Source organism: Myotis davidii, unplaced genomic scaffold (assembly GCF_000327345.1).
Source record: "Myotis davidii unplaced genomic scaffold, ASM32734v1 scaffold924, whole genome shotgun sequence".
NCBI lineage: Eukaryota > Metazoa > Chordata > Mammalia > Chiroptera > Vespertilionidae > Myotis > Myotis davidii.
In genome coordinates this window covers 1,480,472-1,506,348 of record NW_006294764.1, presented here as the reverse complement: position 1 = coordinate 1,506,348, position 25,877 = coordinate 1,480,472, and the positions used below count along the sequence as shown (strand labels likewise).

At 44.0% G+C, this 25,877-nt stretch overlaps 1 protein-coding gene across 13 annotated transcripts in view; it reads right to left on the bottom strand.

Moving 5' to 3' along the window:
* The window catches only part of ERI3 (ERI1 exoribonuclease family member 3), a 134,916-nt gene that overhangs the window by 108,786 nt on the left and 253 nt on the right, over nt 1-25,877 (bottom strand). For 5 of the 13 annotated variants that reach the window (XM_006769265.2, XM_015567543.1, XM_006769267.1 and 2 more), the window contains exons 1-3: nt 25,734-25,871; nt 23,552-23,627; nt 11,563-11,840 (exon numbers count right to left, since the gene is read on the bottom strand). In XM_006769265.2, the coding sequence (XP_006769328.1) occupies nt 11,563-11,840; nt 23,552-23,627; nt 25,734-25,868 (489 nt within the window). In that variant the 5' untranslated portion in view covers nt 25,869-25,871. Of the gene's footprint in view, nt 1-11,562; nt 11,841-14,326; nt 14,438-23,551; nt 24,993-25,733; nt 25,872-25,877 lie in introns of those variants that run through there. The other 8 variants (XM_015567548.1, XM_015567546.1, XM_015567544.1 and 5 more) reach the window with 6 other exon arrangements.

The window sequence follows — 25,877 nt, the reverse complement described above, 5'->3', positions numbered from 1 at the left end:
CTGACATCCTGTCCTCAATGTATTGAACACTTTTCGCACATACTGGCTCGTTTGATCCCACATCTCTGTAAGGCAGGCAGGAACGACTACCCTATTCTATAGAGGAGAAAGTTAAGGCAGTCAGTGGTTCTCAACACATGCTCCCTCACAGGCAGCATCCCATCAACTGAGAACTTAATAAAAATGCAAGTTCCTGACCTCTACCCCAGACTTTCTGAATCAGGAGCCCTGAGGGTGGGGCCAGCAATCTGTGTTTTAATAAGCCCTGGAGGTGATTCTGATGCTAGCCAAAGTTTATGCAATATCCTGAAGCACCAAACTGGGCACTCCTCACCAACATCCACAACCATCACATTCCACACCATCATCATGAACTTCCTTTACGGCTTGCCCCAGCATTGTTTCTCTAGTCATGTGAAAGTAGACCTTATCAAAATGGCATATTTCATCCCATTCATCAGTCTCTGACTCCTCCACCCTCAACTAACTACTAGTCCCTTTCAGTTCATCAATTAGCTTTTCATTCAAATGCTGCTTGCTAGTGGTGGGGGAAAAAAACCTGTGACAATGCAGATAGTCCCTGGATTCCATTTCCAACACCATGATCTCAAGCCATGATTCTCAGTTTGCATCACACTTTTGGAGAGCAAGATTCCAAGCTTTCTAGCCAGTTATCATCCTATTATGTAATCACTAGAGGCCCGGTGCATGAAATTCGTGCGGGGGGTGGGGGGTGTCCCTCAGCCAAATTTTCACCCTCTCCCTCTCCAATCTGAGAGCCCTGACGGCTTAGGACCACTCCCCGTGGTTCTCTACTCTCTGCAGGGCCTGACCGCTCCACGCCCACTGCCCAGAGGCTCTCTGCAGCCCAAAGGCCCTCCACGGCTGGGGCAGGACACTTGCCTCGTCGCTGCGGTGACGAAGCAACATTCCGCCAGGTCTCTCATGCTTCCCACTCTCAGCGGCTGCCCCCCCAGGACTGCGGGACTCTGGCGGGGCTGAGGGGACTGGGTACCGCCCTCTTTATGATGGACTGATGGTTAATTTGCATATTACCCTTTTATTAGATAGGATCACTACCTTCCTCCCACAGGTCAATGGCCAATCAGTTCATCAAACAGATCATAGAGGAGTAACCACCTACATCACCACTAAGGAACTCACCTTATCAGGTCTCCTGGATTTGGATCTTCAGCTCAGAGCATCCCATTTACAACAACCCTATGTCCCACACTCGACTCCTTACCAAATTTCTTAGCACCACTGACTTCCAGGAGCCCACTGGGATCCACAGGAGCTATGCGCTATTAAGAGCATGGTTCTCAAACTCATTTCTTTCCCAACACATAACTTCTCTCCATCACCATCTTAGTTCAACCCACTAACATCTCTTTTAAATAATGCCTCCTAATCAGTTTCCCTAAGTCCATTTTTAACTCCTTGGAACACCTTCTCCTCTATTCCTATGAACTCTGGCTTACAACAGTATTTCGGTTTCTTCCCTCCCACTCAACAATACATTCACCCTTCCTATTCTGGCTCACCAACTTTGGCCCCAACGTCCATGTGAACTCTGCAACTTTGGCTTTCCAACTAAGAGCCTCTACCAGCATTTAGTCTCAGACCAGGCCTTGGCTAGAAGAGCCTCCCCAGGACTAGACACTGACCACAGCCTTGGAGCAGAAGTGGAGCACTCATGTAGCTGATCTGTTTTGCTGCCCATAGACCAAGACCCTCCACTAAAACAGCAGCCCATCCCAAGGTACCGCTCCTTCAGATTGAAAGATTCCCTGTTGTCTGTCTCTCCCTCCAGAGTCGACTTGCCTCCTTTTTGATTCTCCCACCACCTAACAGGGTTTTGCCTGTGGAAGCACTCAGTACACACAAACCCATCCCTGCCTGCCCCATCCTGCTCACCCTTCTGCTGCAGACCTGCCAGCCTGGGGGGCTTGTGTCAATCTGGGAACACTCTTATTTCAGGCTTTTAGGCTATGACTCAATTTTCACAGCTAGGGCTCAAAACATCACATAAACGTATGGCTGTGGCGGCTTTTAAAGTATTGTGAACACCCAGGATAAAAGAATAAAAAATAATCATCCCAATGGCATCTTAATCAAAATGATGTAGGATCCTTTTCCCCAACAAGACACAGAGATGGAGAAAGCATCTCCTAACATCAGTTTCCTCGTGTCAAACAACTGAAATCAGTCTACAAAGTAAGAAATGTAATCAATACTGGGGAGAAAAAAACAAGCAAGACAGAATGGGGGACAGGGGAAAATGAAGCCTGTGGGCTTAACTACTCCTTTGGATTTCACCTCCCCATTACCCCTTCCTGACCTACTGGCTCTCTCTCTATGGTTGGGTACCTGTTGCGGCTACTCAGAGGGAGAGCGCGGCCCCCACCCCCACACCTCCCAGTCATCTCTGCTGTAGCAAATCCTCCCTAGATACCCAGCCTCCTGCCTCTTCATTAATCCTTCCTTCCCAACCGTTTATCTGTGTGAAGGGTATAAACCTCCCTGATCTATGGAAGGTGGGTCTTCCCAAGGGATGCCTAACAGATCCAAATGCAAAATGCCAGTACTTTTGGGGGTGGGGATGGGGTGTCAGGTCATTATCCAGCCCTTGCCTCTCTCTAGACCCAGCAGCCCAACTCAGTGCTTCCTTCAACAGCAGCTCAGGTATCAGATGAAACTGCCATGAGGATGTCTCAGGGCCTCAGGGCCTCAGGTCACATATTTCTACAGACCTTCACCCTTTTTGCCCACATTTTATTGGCTAAATTCTCTTAAACTTCTTCTAGCCTTTGAACTCTCACTCATAGCATCCCAATAAAACCTTCTAGCTTGAATGTGAGAAATACCATGTAACTAATACAGATAAACCTACTAACCAAATGGTGAAATATTTGCCAGGTTCAAAGCCTTCATCCTTGCTCTTCCTCATTTTCAATATTCCAATCCAAGTCAGTGTTTTCAGACATAGGCCAGTCCCTCCTGGCTGATTTTGTGAGCGTCTTTTACAACAATTCTGAGAAGCTCAGACCTACCCCACCCTCTCCAGCCGCCTAAGTTTCTCTTAGCAGGAAGCCTAGGTGACCCTTCCCAACACTGTAAGCAGGGTCGATCAATTGCCTCCCTTGTGTCCCACTGTACCCAGGACTTACTTATGATCGCAGTTATACCACTAAGCAGAGTCTACTCTCCTCAAATATGAGCTCCTTGAGGGTAGGGAGAATTTTTAACTTGTCATTATATCCCCAGCATCTAACACAGAGCTTGAAGTTGCTATCCTGAGTAAAAAGAGGCCTTTTCATTGTTTCTTAGGTGATTACAATAAAGTCCTTCCCATTCCTTTGCCCACTTCATTGGTTTTGTCATGGCCAACAAAAACCTTAAAAGGCAGTTCAGTGTCACCGTTAGTTTACAGTCCCCGATTTCATTCACCATTTATCAATGGCCCTATTCTTTAGAGCTCTTCCCCACCACCAACCTTATTCCAGTGTCTAACAAAATCTGCATTCCAAGAGCTGTCTCAGCCTTGGGGAGGCCACCAGGATAATAAGAGGTTGGGAGTGCGGAGGGAATGCTTCTTGATTTGCACTAAATTATGTGGTGATTTTGTTACCAGTGACCCAGTGCTCCCCAAGGAAAGTTCCTGGTCCCACTGTGAGAATGAACAAGTAATCTTTTCTGCCGAAGAAGGGAGTTTAGGCAGTCCCCATTTTGGCCCCCGTGACTTGCAGCTCCCCTGTGGGCCACCAATTTGAAATGGCAAAGGTCAACCCCATCCTTTAAATTAACCAATCACGAAAGACTGTGAGCTTAAGCTCTGTGACCAATCAAGAGTAAGGGACAGGGGATGACCTGTTGCTCTCCCATGCTGCTGGCAGTATAGGAATAAACACTCATATTTATTTAATATGAGTTTATTATTTATAATAAACACTCATATGATTCAACTGTCTCTGCTGAATTGGCTCAAGTAGTGACAGGCAGCCCAGACCATTTGATTGTCCTGTTACACTATCTCTGAGCCTTTCCCCATGCTGTTCTGTTTACACAGCTCTCCCACTCCACTCACCACCCAAACCTCTAACATTGTCCTGGGCCTCACCTACTAATGACACATGATCTTGGTCAGGAAGCATCCTGTGAAGCCCCAGGACTTGCCAAATGCCTCTCCCTGGTATTTACAAAGCACCTTGGGCTTAAGTGCCCATCAGTAGATGAGTGACTAAAACAGCTGTGGTACATCTATACCACGGAACACCATGCGGCAGTAAAAAAGAACAATCTCTTATCCTTTGAGGTAGCATGGAGGGACCTGGAAAGTATCAGGCTGAGCGAAATAAGCAGTCAGAGAAAGACAATTATCACATGATTTCCCTCATATGTGGAATATAATTAATAAACTGATGAACAGAAAAAAAAAAGAGTAAGGGACAGATCATGTGCATCAGGAATAAAAAGCCAAGCAGACGGCTCCGCTCAGTGTGCCCGTGCTCCCAGACCATGTGCGTGCGCACCCTCCTGCAGAAGTAAAGATATTTGCCTTGCTGCCTGGCTCCCGAGTATGCTTTGCTTTCTACCCGTACCCCTGAATTTGGGAGCTCGCCTTATTTCTAACACCACCATTAGGCAACTCCATAGCCTAAATACACACCATGGCAGCTTAAAGGTAGAAGGTAGAGAAGCTTTCTGAATAACGCAAATAAATGTACCACCACCATGCATCAGTTTCCACTCCCTGAGATGTATATTTGCTTCTACATTGCTATGTCTGCTCCAGATAAAGAAGGGCCCTTCGGCTTTCACATGAAATTAAAACAGGGCCAAGATGCAGACACAGCCAATGCTTGCTCCCATTCAGGGAGCAGTAGCGAGGAACCACAGTGGTAATCAGGGGGAGGCCCAATTCGATGAGGGACCACCAGGAAACAGCAGGTGGAGGAGGGGGCTTTCAGAGGGGGAGGAGAAAGCACCACATTTATGGAGGCAACAACAAAAAGGACAAAAGGGGCTAGTGAGCTGTCCCCTTCCCACCGCCATCACAGGCCACCAATAGGGAATTCATTTATAGTGACCCTGGAAGAAGAGATGTGTTAAAGCAAAGATACAACTAAAAAGAAAGGCAATAATTGGTCTGATGGGCAGGGGAAAAATTATTCCAGGAGTCGGGAGCCTGTGCAAGAACACTTACGGCTCACATAGTCGTCATAATTCAGCGCCCTCAAGCATTTTGTGCTCTGCTTATGGTGTTAACTTTAATGTCTTAACATATAACACCATCCACACTAACACAAAATACTACACACGCCAGATGAGGCTGAGTTATAGTTGCTGTGGGAAGCATAACTTTGAATTTCCTGATTTTGGTGCATTTAATCTCAACCATAATGTTACATTAACGTCGGTTTTGCATTTCATTTCCCAGCTTAGAAGAATAGCGTCAGCGCCTTCGCCTGTCTGTACAGAAAAAAAGTGCAGGCTGCCTGGGGCCACAGGCAGACAGACCACAACCCAACAACTGGGCTCTCCTGCTAAAAAGCCTGGCCCTACCCCTCCCACTTGGAGGAGCTGCAGCCAGGACAAGTGAGTGGAGAGGGAAGGAGTGTTCTTTTGGGGGGGACATGCCTTTCCGTCCATTTGGTGTGTGCAGGAATCAAGAGCAGAGAGGAAGAGAAGCTGAGTACAGAGCAAGAGCAATATGTGTGTATTGGGGTGGGGGTTAGAGGGCGGGGGATCCTGCCTTTCAGCCTTGAATGGAGGAGAGGGAATCAATATAGTTTAATTTGTAGGAATCTCAATCAATTTCCTATAAAGTTTTCCAAAATGTCTCTCGCACAAAAGACTAATAATGATATGCCAGCTCTAAGTCATACTGAAATTCCCCAAATGCCTCTCTTCTATATTATTCATTCTTGTGTCACCATCAACCCTCCCCCACCCTGCCCTCTCAAAATAACCCAGCACCTGGACAATTTTCTATAAAAAAGAAACTCCTTTGCTCATAGTTCTAACTCAAAATGCAGATGGAATCGCGTTAAGGTTTCCAAAAAAAAAAAAAAAAGCCCCTGTGGACAAAGACCAAACACTAGAAAAACCCTAACCCCAAAGGTCATCTTTCTCCAAAGTTACAGGCACTTGAATACAGATGAGAAGGACAACAGTCAGCAAGGCTGCTAAAGAGCAGTGAGAAAGAAACTACACCCAGGAGGCTGTTGGATGGGCAGACGGAACTCAGGGAACGAGGGTAGACAGCAGCCAGGACGTCTGATCCCCAGAGCAGGAGAGCTGGGCTGCCCCATCCCTGGCCATCAGGACAGCTCAGGTTACTTCCTCCTGTCCTCTTGCGGTGGACTATACCTCGTTTTCCTCACTTACATTTGCTTTGTCTTTTCTGAACACCGAGGTGGTGAGAGAAGTGGCTTCCAGTTAAAGATGCACAATTTAAAATCCCACCAAAGCTTTCAGGCTGCTCCCTGGGCCTGGGAGTCACAACCACCACCATTCCATGCACATCCACACCAAAATGAGCAACATGAACCTCTGCAAGCAGAATAAAGATTCTCCCAAAACTACTTCCATATCAAGAAATAATTCTTAAAGCAAGAAAATAATAGTGTTCCTCAAATTTAGAGTCTATGTAGCATTTTAAACCATCTAAATTAAAAATAAAGTGAAAAAATGTCTTCAAATAGAAAAAGTCTCATATTCAACCAATACCTATTATGTTAATCTGAATGAAAGCATGTAAAACAAAATAAGTGAAAAAAAACAGAAAGTGAAAGCCTACTACTGGCAAACTGACCACTCCAGTTTCACCAAACTGAACAAAGTACAAAAATAAACAACAACAAAAATGATGACAAATGGAAAATACCATGCTTTACTATGTTTATAAATAATATTGTTACTCACCTAAGTACAACAGAGTTTACAACTGTTAATTTTTCATAGTGGCATTCCTTTAGGATAGTCCCAATAAGTTGATTCAGAGACTTCTGAAAACCAGAGACAGATGAGAGAATGAACCCAATGCCAAGCCTGCAGATAGGCTCTGGCCCAAAATTTGTTTATGACACACACTCCCATAAGAATCAGAAGTGTACTATGCAGAGGCCTTAAGTATTGAAAGCTCATGGGAGCCAAGGAGGGGAGCTGGGTGGGTTCTGATTCAGTCCCACGTCCATTCCAGGAGGCATGCAGACCTGCCCATAAAGTCTGTCAAGTGGACAGCCATCAAGCCATTCTGAGAGAACACTAGGGAAGGCTGTTCTAACTGGCACACCATTTCCTAGTGCTTTTACTATCTCTACTAGAAGTGATTCTCATCCCAAGTCTCAATCTTTCTGCTTCCATTTATTTTTTTAAAATATATTTTACTGATTTTTTACAGAGAGTAAGGGAGAGAGATAGTTAGAGATAGTTCTCTCTCATCGATGAGAAAGAAACATCAATCAGCTGCTTCCTGCATGCCTCCTACTGGGGATGGGTACATGCCCTTGACTGGAATCAAACCTGGGGCCCTTCAGTTTGCAGGCCTATGCTCTATCCACTGAGCCAAACCAGTCAGGGCTCTGCTTCCATTTAAATTCATTTCTTTTTTTTGTCCTTATTAAAATGAGGAGCAAGTTATTATCATCCTCCTTAGAACAATTAATTCCCATATGATGAATTTATTTAGTCTGAACAAGAAATCAGTCACTAAAACCATATTCAATTTCTTTTCTAACTAAGTCTTATCTTTGTGCCTCTGATGATTTTTGTTCCTCTTATCCTGAGCTTTACCAATTTCTCCACTGCCCTTCTTGACCAGTAGACCAAAATACCACAGAGGTTCTAATGAGAACCTGACCTATGATGACTTCAGTGGAAGGATGCTGTCATATCAGGGACTGACAGCTTCTCCAGTCCATCTTCTAAACTTCTCTGAATCTTGTTTCCTGCAAACTTTAGGGAAGATTTTTTTTGTTTGTTTTTAGAGTAAGATGGGGGCTGTAAGTTGCCATCCTATATAATAAAAGGATAATATGCAAATCGACCAAACAGCAGAACGACTGGTCGGTATGACGCACACTGACCACCAGGGGGCAGACAGTCAACGCAGGAGCTGCCCCCTGGTGGTCAGTGTGCTCCCACAGGGGAAGCGCTGCTCAGCCACAAGCTGGGCTGATGGCTGGTGAGCGCAGCAGCGGGGGCGGGAGCCTTTCCCGCCTTACCCACCGCTCAGCCACAAGCTGGGCTGACGGCTGGTGAGCGCAGCAGCGGGGGCAGGAGCCTTTCCCGCCTTACCCACCACAGTGCTAAGGATGTCTGATTGCGGCTTAGGCCCACTCCCTGTGGGCTCCCAGACTGTGAAAGGGCGCAGGCTGGGCTGAGGGACAAACCCCCCCACCCCACCAGTGCACAAATGTAGTGCACTGGGCCCCTAGCTAACAATAAGTCTCAAATCTTTCCTGAGCTGCCCATCCCTTTCCTGAGACTGGTTCAATGGGCAGTCCAGCAGAGCTGCCTGGCCCCAAACTCACTTTCCTACCTGTTGATCACAGCATTGTAAAGCTTAATGAAGTAGAGATGCATTACATTTATCACTTGCCCTAGATCCACTCAAATCCATCACTATGTCACAGCAAGAAGTTAGATTGATCTGACAGGATTTGCTCTTTTTCACAAACCCATGTAAGTTATTACTCAGTACCCTCTGCTCTTCTAGCTGTTTGTTGATTGATTATCTGACGATCAGGTCAAGTATCTTCTCTGGAATCACAGTAAACTAACGGGTCTATAATTTCCAAGATCATTCGTATTCCCCTTTTAAAGATAAGCAAGACAGCAAATGCTTCTTCCTGAGTTCTCTAAAGCAACAGCTAATGCTTTGCTAATAATGAAGCAGGGCAGCCAATTCCTTAAGTGCCCTTGGAATCACATCATCAGGGTTCATTGATTCTGTAGATAATCTTTAATCAGGCCCAGATCCTGGTAAACAGCATGAAGCCCTAGCTCAGCCTAGATCTGAAAGGCCTTGGTACCTAAGTCTAGGAAGGAAGCTGGTGATACAGGTGATTTAAATGTGTACTGCATTATGTCTTCAGCATTGCAATAAATGAATAAAAAGAACTAAAAATAAAAAGAACAGTGCCCTTGAAAGAGAGATGAAAGGTGATACTGACAGACCAAACTGAGACATGAATCAGGCTTCACCTTCATCAACATTAGTAGGACCATCTGTAGAACAAGGGAACAGAGCTACATAATTATCCGAGCTTATAATCTGACTGAAAAGTTCAGAAACAAACATTCATTGGCATGTGCCAGGAGGTAGAAAGCAGTAAAGGCCATAAGGGAGGTACCAAGCAATCATGAGGGATAAACTCACATGCAATAGGGATGTGTTGGGTTTCAGACTCTATACCATTAAGGGACATAATATGGTATATTAGAATATGGATCCCTGATTCTAGCCTAAGAGAATCTACATAACCAAAATCCCCACATACCATCCAGGCACACCAACCCCAGAATCACCAATAGTTCTGGGAGGCAGAGGAGAAGATCCTAGAGCAAGGGTCCTCAAACTTTTTAAACAGGGGGCCAGTTCACTGTCCCTCAGGCCGTTGGAGGGCTGGACTACAGTTTAAAAAAAAACTATGAACAAATTCCTATGCATACCGCACATATCTTATTTTGAAGTAAAAAAACAAAATGGGAACAAATACAATATTTATATTTGCATGTGGCCCTAGATAAATAGATATCACTATTGTATTCATTTTGTGGCCCAGTAACCAAAAGATCTAGAGCAAGGGTCCTCAAACTTTTTAAACAGGGGGCCAGTTCACTGTCCCTCAGGCCGTTGGAGGGCTGGACTACAGTTTAAAAAAAAACTATGAACAAATTCCTATGCATACCGCACATATCTTATTTTGAAGTAAAAAAACAAAATGGGAACAAATACAATATTTATATTTGCATGTGGCCCGCGGGCCATAGTTTGAGGACCCCTGCCCTAGAGCATGGACTGGGAAAGTGAAGGTGGCTCAGGTGGCTTCCCAGCTATATTTTCTTTTGTACAAAGTTCCTTCCCTTAGCACATGCTCCTCAATCTGCTCCTGTCTTCCCAAGCTTAAATAGGTCTGAGTCCAATGCCCCAAAGGCAGATACTACTTTAAGGGAGAATAGGAAAAAGAAAAGGAGAAATGGGAAGGAAAAAGGGTTCTGATATCTGCTTTATGGAAAACAATACATTATTCTAAAGAAAGAACACCTTCCTGGGGGGGAGGGGGGTATTAATCATGAGGAATGAACCCAGTTTATCTTTGGATGGACCCCATTCCTCCCTGTCTCCCAAGTGCCTGATGCCACAGTCCTCCTTTCCCCCTTCTTACTATTCCCAGGATCAACATGTCTATGCATCCCGGAACTATACACCTGATAACCCAGCCTCAGAGGGAAGAATTACAGTCCTAGAGCCAGGCATACCCAAGGTCTCATACAATGAACTTCCTATCAGCTCCCAATCATTCCTCCAAAGCAAACACCAAGCACTCCAAGATCACATAGCATAGGTGCCCCTCTGCTGCTAATCCAAGCTTCTTAGTAGCACTACCTTAAAAGGTCTCTTGATATAGTCAGTGGCTAAGGAAAAAAAAACAAGCAAAAAAATGTTCCTTTCCAACAGACCAACAATGGTACTTGTTCAGGTTATCTAATGCTGCATAACAAATCATCCCAAAGTTTAGTGCCTTAAAACATCAATAATTATTTATTATCTCTCACAATTCTGTAAGCCAGGAATTCAGGAGTGGCTCAGTTGGCCAGTCCGGCTCCCGGTCTCTCCTGAGGTTGAAGTAAGATGTCCACTGGGGCTGGAGTTATCTAAAGGCTTGACTGGGGCTGTCGGATTCACTTCTAAGATAGCACCAAGAAACATGACTGGCAAGTTGGTACTGGCTTTTAGCTAAAAGCCTTAGTTCCTATACACACGTGCCTACCCAAAGGGCTGCTTGAACGTCCTCATAGCATGGTGGCTGGCTTCCGAGAACAAGTGATACAAAAGAGCAAGTGGACTGCAATTCTTTTTTATGAGTTAGCCACAGAATGTGGCTTCCACTGTACTGTATTGATTATACAGGGCTAGCGGATTCAGTGTGGGCAGGGAACAACCAAGGATATGAATATTAATATGAATATTAAGAGGCAAGAATTGCTGGGGACCATCTTGGAGGCTGACTACCACAGTATTCCTCCAAGAACATGCAGTAGTAATGGAAGAAGAAAGGAGAGGAGGGAAAGGAGAGAGGAAGGGTGGGACAAAGGAAATATTTTGATTCCCAAAGGGTGAGGCCGAGAGAAATAATGTACCCGGTTTTCTCCAGAGACTGCCTTATCCTAGCATGCCTGAACCAAGTCCTGCTTCCTAGGCAGGAACTCCAGATTAGTAGCTAAAATCCAGGAAGACGTGAGAAAGTTCCTCTGGGTCCCAGGAAGCAAGACTATCCTCCCCGCCCCCTCCTTCCCACCCCACCTTTTCTGAAGCAATGATGCAACAGTTACCTGAGGTTGAATCTGTGGCTTGTCACACGTGGCCTCAAAGTCCAGCACTAAAAAGTAGTGATACCTCTGGGGAGGGAAGGACACCATTGCTGCCATGGATGCGCCAAAGCCGTGGGCCGCCAGCTTTCTGGTGGATATGGAGCAGAACTCCGGAACACCACAGGGAGAAAATAAGTGGGAGCCCAGCACTTTTCTTGCTCTTGAAAGTAAATATGAAGAAAATCGAGCTGCTCCAGTCTGCAAAGGTGCTAGCATTGAACATCCAGAAGCATCTAAAACTTAGGGGAGGAAAAATTAAAAACAAAAAGAAAAAACACAGAGAGCCTGGGTTACTCCCCTCCCACTGTGGCCCTGTTCCATCTAGTCTTCAGGGATAGTCACACAATATGAAACACTCCCGTTTGCTCCTGAGCCCCTTTTCTTAATCACTGTATTCATTACTGAAGTTCAAGACCCTAATACTGGTCCCTGCAGCATTATGACAGCTTGGAGTTTCCCAGATCATTCTCAAAACAACATTGGCCTTCCTCTTTCCATGGAGCTCTCATGTTCAAAAGAGAGGAGAGAAAAATTCTGTGCTCACTTCTCAGGTGGTGACAGCTAACATTAAAGCTAAGGTTCCCAAAGTAACATGAAGGGACCCAGTTGTACAATCAGTCCTGGGAGCTAAGTAGACTCAGAGGGACAGCTGAGAACACCCAATATTCTCTCCTCAGTTCCATTCCGAGCCATTTGCCCCTAGCTTTCCTGTCTGTATCTTGACATCTCTAGGTACCTTCCTCCCTTCTCCAACGTGAAAGCAAACAGCCAATCACGGGGGAGTTTGCTCATGATATTCTGCTGATTCCCCAGCCCCCACACCAGTAAGTGGCACCCTGGGAGAATGAAAACGCCTGCAGAGCACAGCTGGCAACAGCCTCAGGCCTTCCCATTTGCTGCCTTTAGAATCACTCTTTCTACTAGAGGCCTTGAATGACTGCAGGACTTTTTTTAAATAGGGAAGAAAAAGAGAAAACCCAGATGTGGCAGTAATGGGAGCATTGCTAAAAATCTAGTAAAGTTTCTGAGTGAACATGTGCAAGACAAAAAAAAAATCCAAATGACTTTTCAAGTTTTCCCTTTAAATTTGCAGAATGTCTGCTCCTTAGAGGGCTAACGAAATATAAAAATCAAAGCCTAAGTTTTAAATAACTCAAGCTTCCTTAAAAAAAGGGGGGGGGACACGACAAAGCAGAAATTTGGTGTTTTCCCCTCTTTTATACCAAATACTCAAATTCCCTCAAAGTCAGACAAGAAATTTCACTGCCAATACAGAAATGGCCATAGTTTATGCCTTTTGGAACCCCATGCTTGCAGAGCCAAAAGCTTGCCTCTGAAAGACTGCAAATGGGTGCTTGCTCCCTCACAGAGTGGAGGGGGACAGCAGTCCGTGAAGTCCAGAGCATATTCAGAGGCAACAAGGTCACTACTACCTGAGTCGACATGGGACAATACCAAGTATCACTTCTCATCCTGGCTCTCCCAACTCATTGAATGAGCTACAATTATTTGCCTGCACATTTATTAGGATACTAGAGGCCCAATGTACAAAATTCATGCAAGGGTCTCAGCCCCTGCCACCTCCGTGGCTGCCTCTGCCTCAACCCCCGTCCGGAAGGTCATCCGGTCTAATTAGCATATTACGCTTTTATTATTATAGATATGCTAGTGTGCATTCTCAATTTTTCTATCCCTATAGTGAGATTCCATGTAGATTCAATAGAACTAAGACCGAAAATTATTTTAAATTCTTCATGGTTCCTGCATATGTACAGTGCTTGTTTTCACCATAGCCTCCCAGCCTCTCCAAAAATGCAGTCAAAACTCAGCCCAGAGTAGACAAAAGCTGGCTTGAGTTTCATTAGGGAATCTCTTGGAAAGGCAAATGGGCCAATAACCCTTTGAAAGCCGGAATCCAAAATAACTCTTCATATCACCCACATCTGAACAGTACTGAAGCCTTGATGAGATAGGAGATACCAGTCTGCTCACATTATGCTTTCTAGTTTGGTCTAAAGTTCTTCAGGGCCTTAGAATACTTCTCTAACCGCTCAATGTCAGGCCATGCATAAGGATTTTTGAAAGTCTTAATGTTCTCCAGTATGTAAATACAGTATATAAAGTGTATGTACGATCAACCAGACCTCATCTGCCAGATGCTACAGGCAATTAAATGTCATGATTAAGGAGGGCTTCAGGTTTGCACCCTGGCTTTACCAGTTATTTACCATGGCACAATGGGCAAACTCTGTTCTTCGATTCCTCACTTGTAAAATGACAATAACAGTTCCTACTCCTTAAGTGAGAGTGAAATGAGAGGACACATGTAAAGCACTAAGAGCAGTGTCTGGCACACAAAGGCTCAATAAATATTACCTTACTATTGGGATAATCCAAGATGGCTGCAGAATAGATGGAAGCTACACTCACCTCCTCCCAGGACCAAACTGGATTACAACTAAATTATAGATCAATATTAGCTTACTGTTATTACTACTACCTTATTGGGCTATGCCCACCTGGTCAAACCTATTTCCCCATACTTTGGGCCTATAAACCCACTGAATGCATAACGCACCCTCAGAGAGTAACATTAATGTCTCCTACATCCTAGAATCTCTAGATCTCTCATATGCCATACTATATATATATATACCCATCCCCTTCCATGGACAACATATTAATGGCCAGAGTTCCTCTTTCGGGCAGGTCTTGCTTTTCTCACCTGATTTCACCCACATCAAATAGTTTCTCTTGTAGGAAGTCTTGAGAGCAGATACTAGTAGACCAGGCCTCCACATGTCAGCAGTCACTGGTTTCTATACTTCCCCTACTTCTAAAAACCAAGTTCAACTCAAGTCAAGAAACAGAGGGCACCTCTTCCTCTTTCCTTACTGAAAAATTCAATCTAATGGCTTTAGGCAGATGACAACAACAACTGGAATGGGGGAAGCAGAAGGGTCTGGAGGTTAGAATGAGAGTCCACGTAGGTGAGGAGGGCATCCACACAGATGCAGGGAGGTGTGATGTAGCATGTCAGAGCCCATGTGGAGTGTGGAGGGCATCCACAGGGGAGTGGTGGAGGAGTCCAATGTGGTGAGTCATGGACAGGGTAAAAAATGCATCTAAGAGGGGGAAAGAGCAGTGGCAAAGATGGGAGATTACTTATATAAAGAGGAATTAATTAAAGAAGGGCATATATTAAGGGCAATGGAAACCCCATTTCTCACTATTAGAGTATAGAAGTAAAATATGGAAAAAGGAAAAGATAAATTTCTGATATATAATAAAAATAAAGCTAGATACAAATGTGAGTATGAATATACACACACAGGTACATATACAAATATATAAATACATGCATATATATTTCCTAGCTCTGTTTGCTGAAGGGCCAAGGAGCAGCAAATCTCTAATAACAAAGTACACATAGCACCCAGTTGCCTTCTAAATAATACTCTCCAGAGCTCCTTGAGAAATGGCTGATTCCAGGGCTATGGTGGAGAAAGGGACAAGATGAACCTGGAATATCTTATGCCAAAAAGCAAGGAAATTCTCAATGATAGTAACAGATCAAAAAGATGCAGAAGTCAGCTTCAAGGGGATCTGGCAAAATAAATAATGATATTAATAGATTATAATGAGCTAAATAAAAAGGAAACTATGACTTCATAAAGATATAAGTAAATAAAAAAAATAAAAAGATATAAGTAAATAAATAAAATTCAAGTCTGATAAGGGATATTCACATAGTTTGAAAGTACCTCCCCACAGAATGTTTATTATAACAGGAAGTAAGCTTACAATGGGGAAGCCTGGCAGACATCACCGTAATCCACTGAACAAAATGAACATCATTAATAATGGGATAAAAATCATGTACCACAAGATATAAGATGCAATGAGAAGAACAAAGCATCATTTCTGTGATATTCAAAGATGTATAACCTAAATATAATCATCAGAAAATATCAGACAAACCCTAATTGAAGGACAGCCTATAATGTCCAAAAGTATCAAGGTCATGGCCCAGTTGGCATGGCTCAGTGGTTGAGCATCAACCTATGAACCAGAAGGTCACGGTTCAATTCCCAGTCAGGGCATATGTCCAGGTTGCAGGCCCGATCCCCAGTGTGGGTGTGTAGGAGGCAGCTAATCGATGATTCTCTCTCATCACTGATGTTTCTATCTCTCTCTCCCTCTCTTTTCCTCTCTGAAATAAATAAAAAACACATATATTTTTTAAAAATCAAGGTCATAAAGGTCAAGGTATAGTTACTTAGGTAAGTCTAAAGGAGATTAAAGAGACTCGATAACTAAAGGCAATGCACAATTCTGAACTGGATCATTTTGCTACAAAGAACATTATTGGGACAACAGGCAAAACTTGAATGGGGTTTGAGGATTAGATGGAGGTAATGTTATCAAGGTCAATTTCCTAGTTTTCATGATTGCATTTTGTTTAGGTAGGAAAATGACCTTGCATTAGGAAATACATGCAAAGTATTCAGGGTGATGGGACGTTAGATCAGTAACATAACTCTCAAATGGTTCAAAAAAATTTCTTTGTATTAAATTTCCAACTTTTATGTAAATTTGGTCTATTTCAAACTTTTTAAAATTTATCTTTTAATCCATATGCAATGTTGTTTTAAAAAAGAAACCAAGAACAGACAGTATGTAAGGGAGCAATCTCCCCATACTGTCCAGAGAAGGTAGGTTGCATGCTCTCCTCTAGTAGGGGAGCTGGCGAGTCTCCATCAGAGCCCCCAGTTGGTGCCCCTCACTGGGCACTCCTGCCACCATTAGAGCCCTAAGTGCAGTGGAGCTTTACCTGCCCTCGTTTTCTCTGGCTTCTGGGGGTTTCTCTTTTCTACTGATGTCTTTATACTGTAGTCATAAGTTTGCAGAATATAAGTCTAGAACTTATACTATCACCTGGGACTTTGAGTATCTAGTTGAGGGGCAAAACACAAAAGAAACAATTTATGATTCTGTGTTTTTCTTCATACAATCTTTCATCAGAGACCAAGATTTATACCATTTATTCTCAGATACCCTTTTATTTCTCCTAGTAAATTAACAGTAGTAAGTAGCTTATGGCAAGGAGGAAAACGAATGATTCCCTTCTCAAAATGAAGGGACCAGCCCCCTAGGGGCAGGGGAGGGGTAAACAGGACTGCCACAGGGCTAGTCAGATTTGGAGAAACAGGCCTGAGCCACAGCCCCTGGAGGATGGTCTCTGTGCAGAGTATTTACACAACAGACACCAATGGCTCCTCTGCAGCCATTACTGTCGGTCAGGTAAATAACGCATGTGCCAAAACACACATTTAATGAGGGAAATAATATGCCTTTATAAAAAGCCTCAATCTGTATTTACCTGAGAGACCAGAGGAGCACCAAATCACCAGATTAGTGGAACCACAGAGGAGTCATTCTGGTGTCTTGGGTAAATAGACATTTTATAGCCTTCCATTACTAGAGGGGGGAAGGGAGGGCAAAAGGAGGGGGGCCATCCTTTAACATCCACATGCACAGGCCAGGGGAGCCTGGGGAATGGAAAAGAAGAAAAGCCCATCATGAAACACGGGATCTACTCCCACCCTATCTCCCTAACCATATATACTTGAAATGGGAGGTGGGGGGTGGGGGGAGGCAGGAAGGTTTGTACACCCCTGGATTCAATCCATTCCATTAAAAGCCAGACTGGTGGCAGAAGATTCCAGAGAAACTCCAAGGCACCAGAGGCAGGTTCTGAGTCCAGCTGACTGGAAGCACCTGGGTCAGCTACGGTTTCCCCAGTTCCCAGACCTGGGGCAAGCCTCTATCCCAATCTGACCAGTAGTATCACAACTGCTAACTGCTCAGGCACCTGAGTCACAGAAGCATCAACAGACAGTATAGTAATACGTGTCTGGAACTTACTCGGTCACAGGCTCTACCTTAGGCAGCTAAAAATAGCCTGGGGAAAATATAAATAAACTGTATGCCTTAAAAAATAATAATCTTCAATCTAATGAATGCATCCTTATTGTCAAACCACTTTGATGAAAATTAGACCATCAAAGGGGAAAGAAAACTTAAGAGGTGACACAGTCCAGCCAGCCAGTGAAAACGAGCTCCAGAAAAAGAACCGATTGCACAAGGTTCACAAAGCAAGAAAGAGGAATAGAACCCAGAGCTCCCAACTCCCAGTTCAGGGACTTGGGCCACTGCCCCAACACAAGGCCTCATCACCTGTCCCCCAAGTGGAGGCCAAGGGCCTGAGAGCTCGGTCTAATATGCTGACAGGTAGAAGCTGAGACAACAAAGCTTGACACGCACTGGATCCTCTACACAACTTCCTGATGGCGCCAAAATGGAATGAAGAAGGAACTCTATTTTATTGATTTTTTTACAGAGAGGAAGGGAGAGAGATAGAGAGTTAGAAACATCGATGAGAGAGAGACATCGATCAGCTGCCTCCTGCACATCTCCTACTGGGGATGTGCCCGCAACCCAGGTACATGCCCTTGACGGGAATCGAACCTGGGACCTTTCAGTCCGCAGGCCGATCTGTAGCTACAGCTGCTTTGGCTCCAACACTGGGCAAGGGAAAGCTCACTCAACGTCAGAAGCAGTTGCTAATCCCAAACTATCAGCAGAGCGAAAGTCACCCAAGACCTCCAGGAACTTCAAATTCTGGTGGCAGCATCACAGGCCATTGGAGGTTCACTCTCCCCATGCCTGTCTCCGCAGGGCAAGGCAGCACAGAAAAGAAGTGACTGTGCTCCCCCGGAGTGGCTCAGTGATTGAGCGTCGACCTACAAACCAGGAGGTCACGGTTCCATTCCTGGTCAGGGAACATGGCCAGGTTGTGGGCTCAATCCCCAGTGTGGGCTGTGCAGGAGGCAGCCTATCAATGATTCTCTCTCATCATTGATGTTTCTATCTCTCTCTCCCTCTCTCTTCCTCCCTAAAATAAACAAAAATGTATTAAAAAATAATATAAACTAAAAAGAAGTGACTGTGATTTGCCTGCTGTCTGCCAATCCATCAGCCACATCCAGTAGTTTGGCAAATTCCATAGAGGAGCCAAAGCTGAGGAACATCTCTTTGCAAAACCCTACAAGTCAATTCTGACCCCATTGCATACAAGTAGGGGCAAAGGCTTATTTCCTAACAAATCATAAATAAGATAGAAATGGATGAAGGGCAGAGTATGGTACTCTCACCCTGTTAAGCACCTCCTACACTCGTAGACAGCATCTGATCCCAAAACCTTCTACTTACAAGACGGAGAACTGATAGAGAAACAAGGAGTCATTCATATAGCTAGTTGTCAAAAGGCTGGTATTAGCCAAGCTTAGGTTTTAATCCTAACTCTAATACATATTCTTTGTAATGATAGCTATAGAAATATTTATCTCTTAGGGGTTTGATGTAGACACACAACATATATAAAGTGCTCTGCACAACAGTAAGTGCTCAATAAAAGGGAGCTATTGCTGTTAACATGATAAAGAGGAAAGGAAAACAACATTTTCTGAAAATCTACTATAAGACAGGCTCATTATTAGGAATTTACATATTTCATCCCATTTAATCCTTTCAACTATCCAGCAAAATGGGTAACAGTATTACCACTTTACACATGAGAAAACTGAGGCTCGGAGGCACTTTGGGTCCTGTTCTCCTCTCCCATGCTTGATGGCCCATGTTTCCCCACTGGACTGATTCCCCCATCAGCCAGCCATAAGGCTAATAACAATGCATATCCACTTCAGTGTGGTGTGTTTTTTGAGGGGGAGATAAGGTGTGACTTTAACTCAACCACAAGCAATAATTAAGTTTGTCCAATTCATCCAAATTTGTTTTCGTAACCATTTTTAAATATATTCTAACAAGAAAAACACATTGAAGTCCTGGGTACAAAAAGCAGAAACAGGAAGGGGTACCCTGGATTAAAACAACTGCAGCACAGGAACACAAAGCCTCTTCTACAACAATTCCAGGGGAGCAAATCCCCCCATCGCACAGAGCAGAGAAACTGGCAGGAGGCAAGGTGACAATCAGCTCTTGCTCAGTTCCCCAAATTAGATGTTTTCTTTTACAAATCTGTGCCTTGGCAAATGCTCCTTCCTCTGTTTTAAAACGTACTTCTATTTTCACCAGGCAAATTATTGCTCCTTCCTCAAAATCCAACTCAAATCTGCCCTTTTGGGGAGCTTTCTCTGACACCATCATAAAGTTAATTGATCCAACAGCACAGTTTATCCTCATTCGATAACTTTTATCTCACTAGACTGTAAGATTTTAGCTATCTGGTTCTCCTCCTACCAGCCATTTTCAGGAAGGTGAGGTTGGAAGATAGTAGGTATAGTTGTGTGTGTGTGTGCGTGTGTTTAAAAATAATATCTGACGTGATAATTTCTTTGACTTGTCTTTGGTCAGACTCTTTGCTGCATTTTAAAATTTCAAGCAGCATTAAAGAAAAGCATAAAATTAGTTTTCTCCATCTAAACATTGCATGAGTTTTAAAAGTATGAGAAAAACTGAGCTAGACATAGATCCTGAAGGGCAAGGACCACATCTTATTCATTTCTGTATTCCCAGTCCAGAGCCAGGCACAAGCAAGTGTGAGTCAATGTTTGCTGAATGAATGTATGTGCCCAAAGTCATAATGTCAACTGGGCTGGAAACAGAACATGTTAGAGCAGAGCAGGGTCTAAGTCCCAATCAAAGCTCCTTTCTCTCTCTCTCTCTCTCTCCTCTCTCCATCCCTCCTTCCCTCCCTCCCTTCTTCCTCCTAAGCCACCCCATTCTGTCCTCTCAGTTAAAGAGAAAGGGGAGAAACATTGCCTTGGTGCCAGAATACTATTAAAAGGATTAATTTAGGGACCAGTGTTTGGACTGTCACATCCAATCACTACCACAGATCTACAGCTTCCCAAATCAAGCTCATGCAAAAAGGAATCAATTGCAAGGACACAGAGGGTCTGAACAGGCATACTAATGGCCTCCTGAGGTGCCAGCGGCCAGCTCTGACACTCCCATAAATTATCCGCCTTTTGATTTTACCTGTAGCTGTGGGGCACAAGGCACAATTTTGAACATATCAAAGCAATCTCTTGTAACCCAAGGCTCCCCCAAGAATGTCCCCAAAGGAGGGCGGGCTAAAAACAATGACCCAAAGGGAATCTGCTTCTCAACAGGCCTGTTCCTAGCAGCCATCAATTAAAATCCAACAGGACCAAGAGGATAAAGTGGGACCCAAATTAAGCCCAACCTATCTGGATAAGGCATGCATCAGAACACATTTCTGCAGTGGCTACACATCTCTGACTCAGAGGAAGAGAAATCACAGCAATAAACTAACAATTTCATCTGGAGGCAAATCTGTACTAGCTCTCATGATACCTTATAGCATGACCTTGGGCAATACACTTAACCTTACTAGGCCTCACTTTCCTCAATGGGTAGCAGGGATAACAATGCTGACCACCTGACCCACTTCCTAGAGTTGTGAAAAGTAATAAAAGACCTCCGAGAGGTGCTACAAAGATGTGAGGCCACAAGGGTGGCAATACTAATAAATGACCCAGACCTACGGGGAGAGATGACTGGTCACACTTCAGTGCATTTCTTTTGGGTAGCTGCTCTCTCAATTCGCTTCACTGATGGTATGGGGACTAAGGTCCACACTGAACAAAGTTCTGGGATTCTAAATGGGATCCCTGCTCTCTGAAAATGTTCCATTATGAAGAGCAGTGCCTTGCTTTAGTTGGAACTTCCTCCTGTCTGCTGACTGCCTCGCCTCAGCCAGGGTCTATGTTTCTACCATACGGCACAAATACAATTATGAGGACCCAAAAGATACTAGGCCACAGGCCAACTCACCCAATTGCTGGCTGCTTTGTAAGAAATTATTGTGTGAAATACTATTAGTAACAAAAGTTAAATACACTGTGCTAAGGCTTTACATATAGTATCTCATTAAATCCTTTAACCAACACTAGTAAATTCCATTATCCATTTTACAGGTAGAAAAGCTAAATTCAGCGAGGTAAGTCATTTAACCATGGTCACATAACACTGTATCAGAAACCTACAGGCTTCCCTTCAGCAATGCAAGTACACTGGGGCTTGTAGGAGGAAACAATTCATCAAACACTCAACTTCATTTGGTCCCTGTGCCAAAGCAACATTCCCAAAACCAGAAAAAAAAGGCATCATTTTGCCACAAGCAAGGAGAGACTGAGTAGGACAATAATGAGGGCAATTCCCAGAAAGTTTAGGAAAATGGGTGGTTCTCTGTGTGTACAGTTCAAGAAGTTCAAAGCAATCATCATTGAGCTATAAGCCCTAAGACCAAGATCTCTACCAGGGCTCCATGAATTTCCTATTTCTTTAAATAGGAACGAGTTCCCAAAGTCTTTTCATTCGTTTGACACAAACTTTCCCTTCCTACATCTTTTCTAGTCTGTGAAATAGGAGCTGGTATCACCAACAAATTCTTTGGTAGACATCTTTTAAGCTCCAGTAGATGGCCTGGAAATCAGTAAAGAGAACAAGTATACACATATATGCAAAGATTCAGTTATACTCAATCTTTACGTGTCAAAATACTGCCTCAAAGAGGGAAATATAAAATGCTACCCATGTAACTGCCAGTCTCCTTCCTGGTCTCTCTGCTCCAGTATTGTCTCCTTCCACCCATTCTTAACACTGAAATCAGAGAAACGTTCCAAAACATATATTATCAGTCCACTGCTTAATACCTTTTCATGAATTCTTACTGCTCTTATGAGAGTCTGCTCCAGCGGCTGGCAAACTGTGGCCCACGGGCCAAATCCAGCTGCCATTGTTTTTATAAATTTTACTGGAACACAGCCATGTCATTCATTTTCGTACTAGGTCTGCTTTCATGTTGTTACAGTAGAGTTGAGTAGAGTCAAATAATTGAGACAGAAACCCACAAAACCTTAATATGTACTGGTCTTTTACAGAAAAAGTTTGCTGACCTAGTCTAATTTTTCTCCTACCCACCATCTGCTTCTAAGATCCTTAAGGTCCTGGCCTCTGTTTGCCTTTCCTGTTCATTTCTCACCATTTTCCTACCCTTTGCCCACAGAGTACTCTTTCGGTCACACTAAACTTCAGTTTCTCAAATTCAATAAAGCTCTGACCTTCACACTTGGTCCCTCATGTTTTCATCTAATTCCAGATGAAGAGGTTACTTCCTGAGTAGCCTTCCGTAAGTCCATTGGTCTGGGTGAGGGGCCCTTCTGAGTACTCCCAAAGCACCTATACTTACCTTATTATAGCACTCACAGAGTGTATTATAATTGCTACTTTACTATCTGTCTTTCCCATGAATTTGTAAGCTCTTTGGTCAGGGGAAGTAGCTATCTTATTTAGCACCACATTCCCAGGACCTAGCAAAATGTCTGGCCCTTAGTTACGAAAGAAACAGCCTCTGAAATCCTGGATATCAATCATCGGAGTCTACCTTTTTAGCTAGCCCCAATCCGAGTAAAATGGAGACAGGTTGGGATTAACCATCCACCCAAAGGTGACTCACAACCCAATTTAAACCATGATCCCAAAGGCCTTGGTCAAATGTATTAATAAAAGTCAAATGAATGTGTTCCTTCCTACTGTCTAAAGATGTTTGTTTCTCAGAATAAAGAACTATTCCAGCTTATTAAACCTTTCTGAACCTAAAGGTGTTCATGAAATGCCCACAAAGAAATCATGACAGAACTTGAGAGTCTGGATACCCTACCTCCAACCCTCACACACATAGACTCTGGGTAAGTTTCAGTGGTCTTTGACCATATGGTGTCTTATTAGAAAAAGCTATACACAAATACAATCTGCACCCGCCCCGACCCCTCACCCTCCAAGCTCAAATACTCATAAAGAAGAAGTCAAGCCAAACTTGACCATGCAGCAGAATTCTCACCTCTCCTTACTTCGAAGATGCCAAGGCTGGTAGCTGGGGATGCTGAAGGTTCTGTGAAAGCTGGAAAGCCCCAATGCTGTGGATAAATACACATCTCTGCAACAAGTCTATTTCAATACAAAGGATCAAATCCTCATGGGGCTGCTATATGAAAAAATGTAAAGACCACCAGTATACTTCAAACTCCTAAACTCAAACTACTTTGGGATAACAGCCATCTATGTGGAAGACAGTGCCTGTATAGAGGTTTCAGAAGCTACTGGTAGTATATATTTTTGGAATGAGGAATTTTATGTTCTCTAGTAGCATATTTTTCTTCCTAAGAGACTTACCTCCTAGGAACACTAAACATTTACAATATCTAAGCTTGGACTGAGCAAGAGACCATAAAGTTGTATGCTCTCTGGATAATCCCAGAATCCTGGTCTAGTCAAGGAGAGGACACTAGTAAGGGCGGCAATATTCAGAACTCAGGTCTTTTACAGGAAAAGTTTGCTGACCTAGTCTAATTTTTCCCCTGAGGGCCAGGATTAGAGGAGGGGTTGCCACAAACACACAAGCCATATTGCAAATGCCCACATAAACTAGGAAACACTTGCAGGATACTTCCAGGTCTGCCTCAAGTTCTTAGAAAATCAAGGTAACCAAATTCCAAATCAAATCATCGATGAACACCTGTCATTATTTATCACCTAATTCAGATCTTCCAAAGGACTAGAAGTTGCAGAGGTGCCCTTATAAACTAGCAAAATGCCCTTTGCACAGAGAAACACCTAGGCTTAGAATCAATCTATTCCTGTCTACCACTCTATACTCATTTAAGACTTTATTCTACTCAGATTCTCTGAGAAAATGTCACTCATCAACTTAGCCCACCACAAACAAAACACTTTTCAAGATGAAAAGGAATAAAATCACTTTTATTTGGAATTATAAGTTGGGAGGAGAGCTCTCAGCCAAGCTCTATGACCTAGCTAGCCAATTATTTACAGGATCTTTGGGCGGGAATTGTTAATGAGCTTTTAATTTGGAGTGCTTAAGTTGCCAAAGTGCTCTGAGCTCCAGTGAAGCACCACAGAATCCATAAAGGAAACCTTATCAATCACTTCCCGGCAGCTCCCTTCCCCCACCCCCCACCTCTCTGAGGAAAGGCAGCCAAGTGAGTTTCTAACCAAGATCACAGACACACACATTAGTGGAGTCACACTCCAAGTCCCTGTTTATAAATGGGCTTTTAAGTGGTAGGGGATTCAGGTATAATATACTTAAGCTCCAGGCACGACCCACTAAAACAAGGCCTGTGTGTATGATAAAGTCAGAATAAAGCAGAATTTGATGAAGCCAATTTCTGGTGGAAACTCTACAATCAAAAATCATTCAGCCAATCACAACCTATTATAGTTCAAATAGTGCATAGTCTTTGGCCAATAGGATTCGTCTTTTTTTTTTTTTTTTTTTTTCCCCTCCTGGGGGGCTAAGTTAAACAGAGGTTTTGTTTTTTTTTTTTTTTTTTTTTTGCCCTTCGGCTGGGAGACTGGTAAAATGTCTGACAAGAGCTAATGCCAGACAACTATAGTAGAGGCAATGATAGACACCATCAATTTGCAAAATCCAGCCCAAAGGACAGAATCCAACCCTCCCTCCCCCAATGAGGGGCCACATTCAGCATCCTCCAAGTCAACAGGCGCAGTTATATTTTGCAAAGAACTCGAAGTCAAGCCCCAATCCTAGCTCACGCTTTTTTTTTTTTAAGACAGCACCTGTTGCTGTAACATTTGCAGGAAAAACAAACAGAAAGCTAGCCCAGTTAGGCCCCTTATTCACTCACTCCTTCCACCATCACTACTACCACCGCTACAGATTTACAAAGAGGTAAACTAACCTTATGTGTCTGTGTGGGTGTTGGGGAGGGGGGAAGAGGATGGTCTATCTGCTATACCCTAGCTGGATTTCTATCCTCTCTGATCCCATCTAAGAAGTCAGTACCCTTAGTCACCCCACCCATCTGTCTGGCAGAGCCCTGCCCCACGCCCTCTCCGCCTGACCATTACTCAGTAGATCACGCATCCAGGGTGAGCACATGGGCCAGCACCCAAGCTGCACAAACTGTGCGCGCCGCGACCCTTTCACCCCGCATGCATCAACCAGGGCCCACTCTGGGGAGCCTCTCCGCATCACCCACCCCAGGGTGTTGCCCCCAACTCGGGCCCATCCAAGTCCAGGGGAGAGTAAGGGGAGGAGCAGGGGGCCAGGAGACCAGTCCTCCTTCCCAGGGCCGCCCCCGCCCCCCGTCAGCAGCAGGAGAGGCTGTCGCCATGGCAACGCC